Here is a 558-nt window from a genome sequence, read left to right as displayed (position 1 = left end):
TCCTTCCCTGTTTGGGGCTGCTGCCCTGGGGCCTTGTCTCCTGGCGTCTCCCCTCCCTGATCGTCTCCCCCTGGAGGGGCCCCTGTCCAGCCTCCTAGGCCTCCGTAAGCAGCATCCCCACCTATTTATGTATAATTTTTTGTTTTGGAAACGTGTTATTTTTATAGGCGAGTAATTTTAAACGTTAGGAGAGGACCGCTAGGCCACGATCTAAATTGGCTAATGCGCACCGGGAGGGCCTGGCTCAGGGGCTGAGCGTCGACCTACGGACCAGGAGGTCAGGGTTCGAGTCCCGTCAGGCACATGCGCAGGGTGTGGACTCGATCCCCAGTGGGGGGTGTGCAGGAGGCAGCCCATCCATGATTCTCTCTCATCATTGATGTTTCTCTCTCCCTCTCCCTCTCTGACATCAAAAATAAGAAAAAAGAAAAGAAACAGTTTGGTCTCTCTCTGCCGTCGATCAGCACCCGTGCGTTCTCAGAGGAGGGGTCCCCGGCCCTGCCCCCCTGAGGGACGGTCCCTCAGGCACCCTGCCTCGAGCCGGCCACCTGCCACCAT

The 558-nt window shown here is 57.5% G+C and overlaps 1 protein-coding gene across 1 annotated transcript in view; it reads right to left on the bottom strand.

Moving 5' to 3' along the window:
- BTBD16 (BTB (POZ) domain containing 16) overlaps nt 1-558 on the bottom strand; it is a 40,004-nt gene extending 39,446 nt beyond the window's left edge. The window contains exon 1 of the mRNA XM_015560161.1: nt 549-558. Coding sequence (XP_015415647.1) covers nt 549-558 — 10 coding nt within the window. The remainder of the gene's footprint in view (nt 1-548) is intronic.

This window comes from Myotis davidii, unplaced genomic scaffold (assembly GCF_000327345.1).
Source record: "Myotis davidii unplaced genomic scaffold, ASM32734v1 scaffold1055, whole genome shotgun sequence".
In the NCBI taxonomy this organism is placed as follows: Eukaryota; Metazoa; Chordata; class Mammalia; order Chiroptera; family Vespertilionidae; genus Myotis; species Myotis davidii.
The sequence above is the reverse complement of the archived record's forward strand: the minus strand, read 5'-3'. Positions and strand labels throughout refer to the sequence as shown.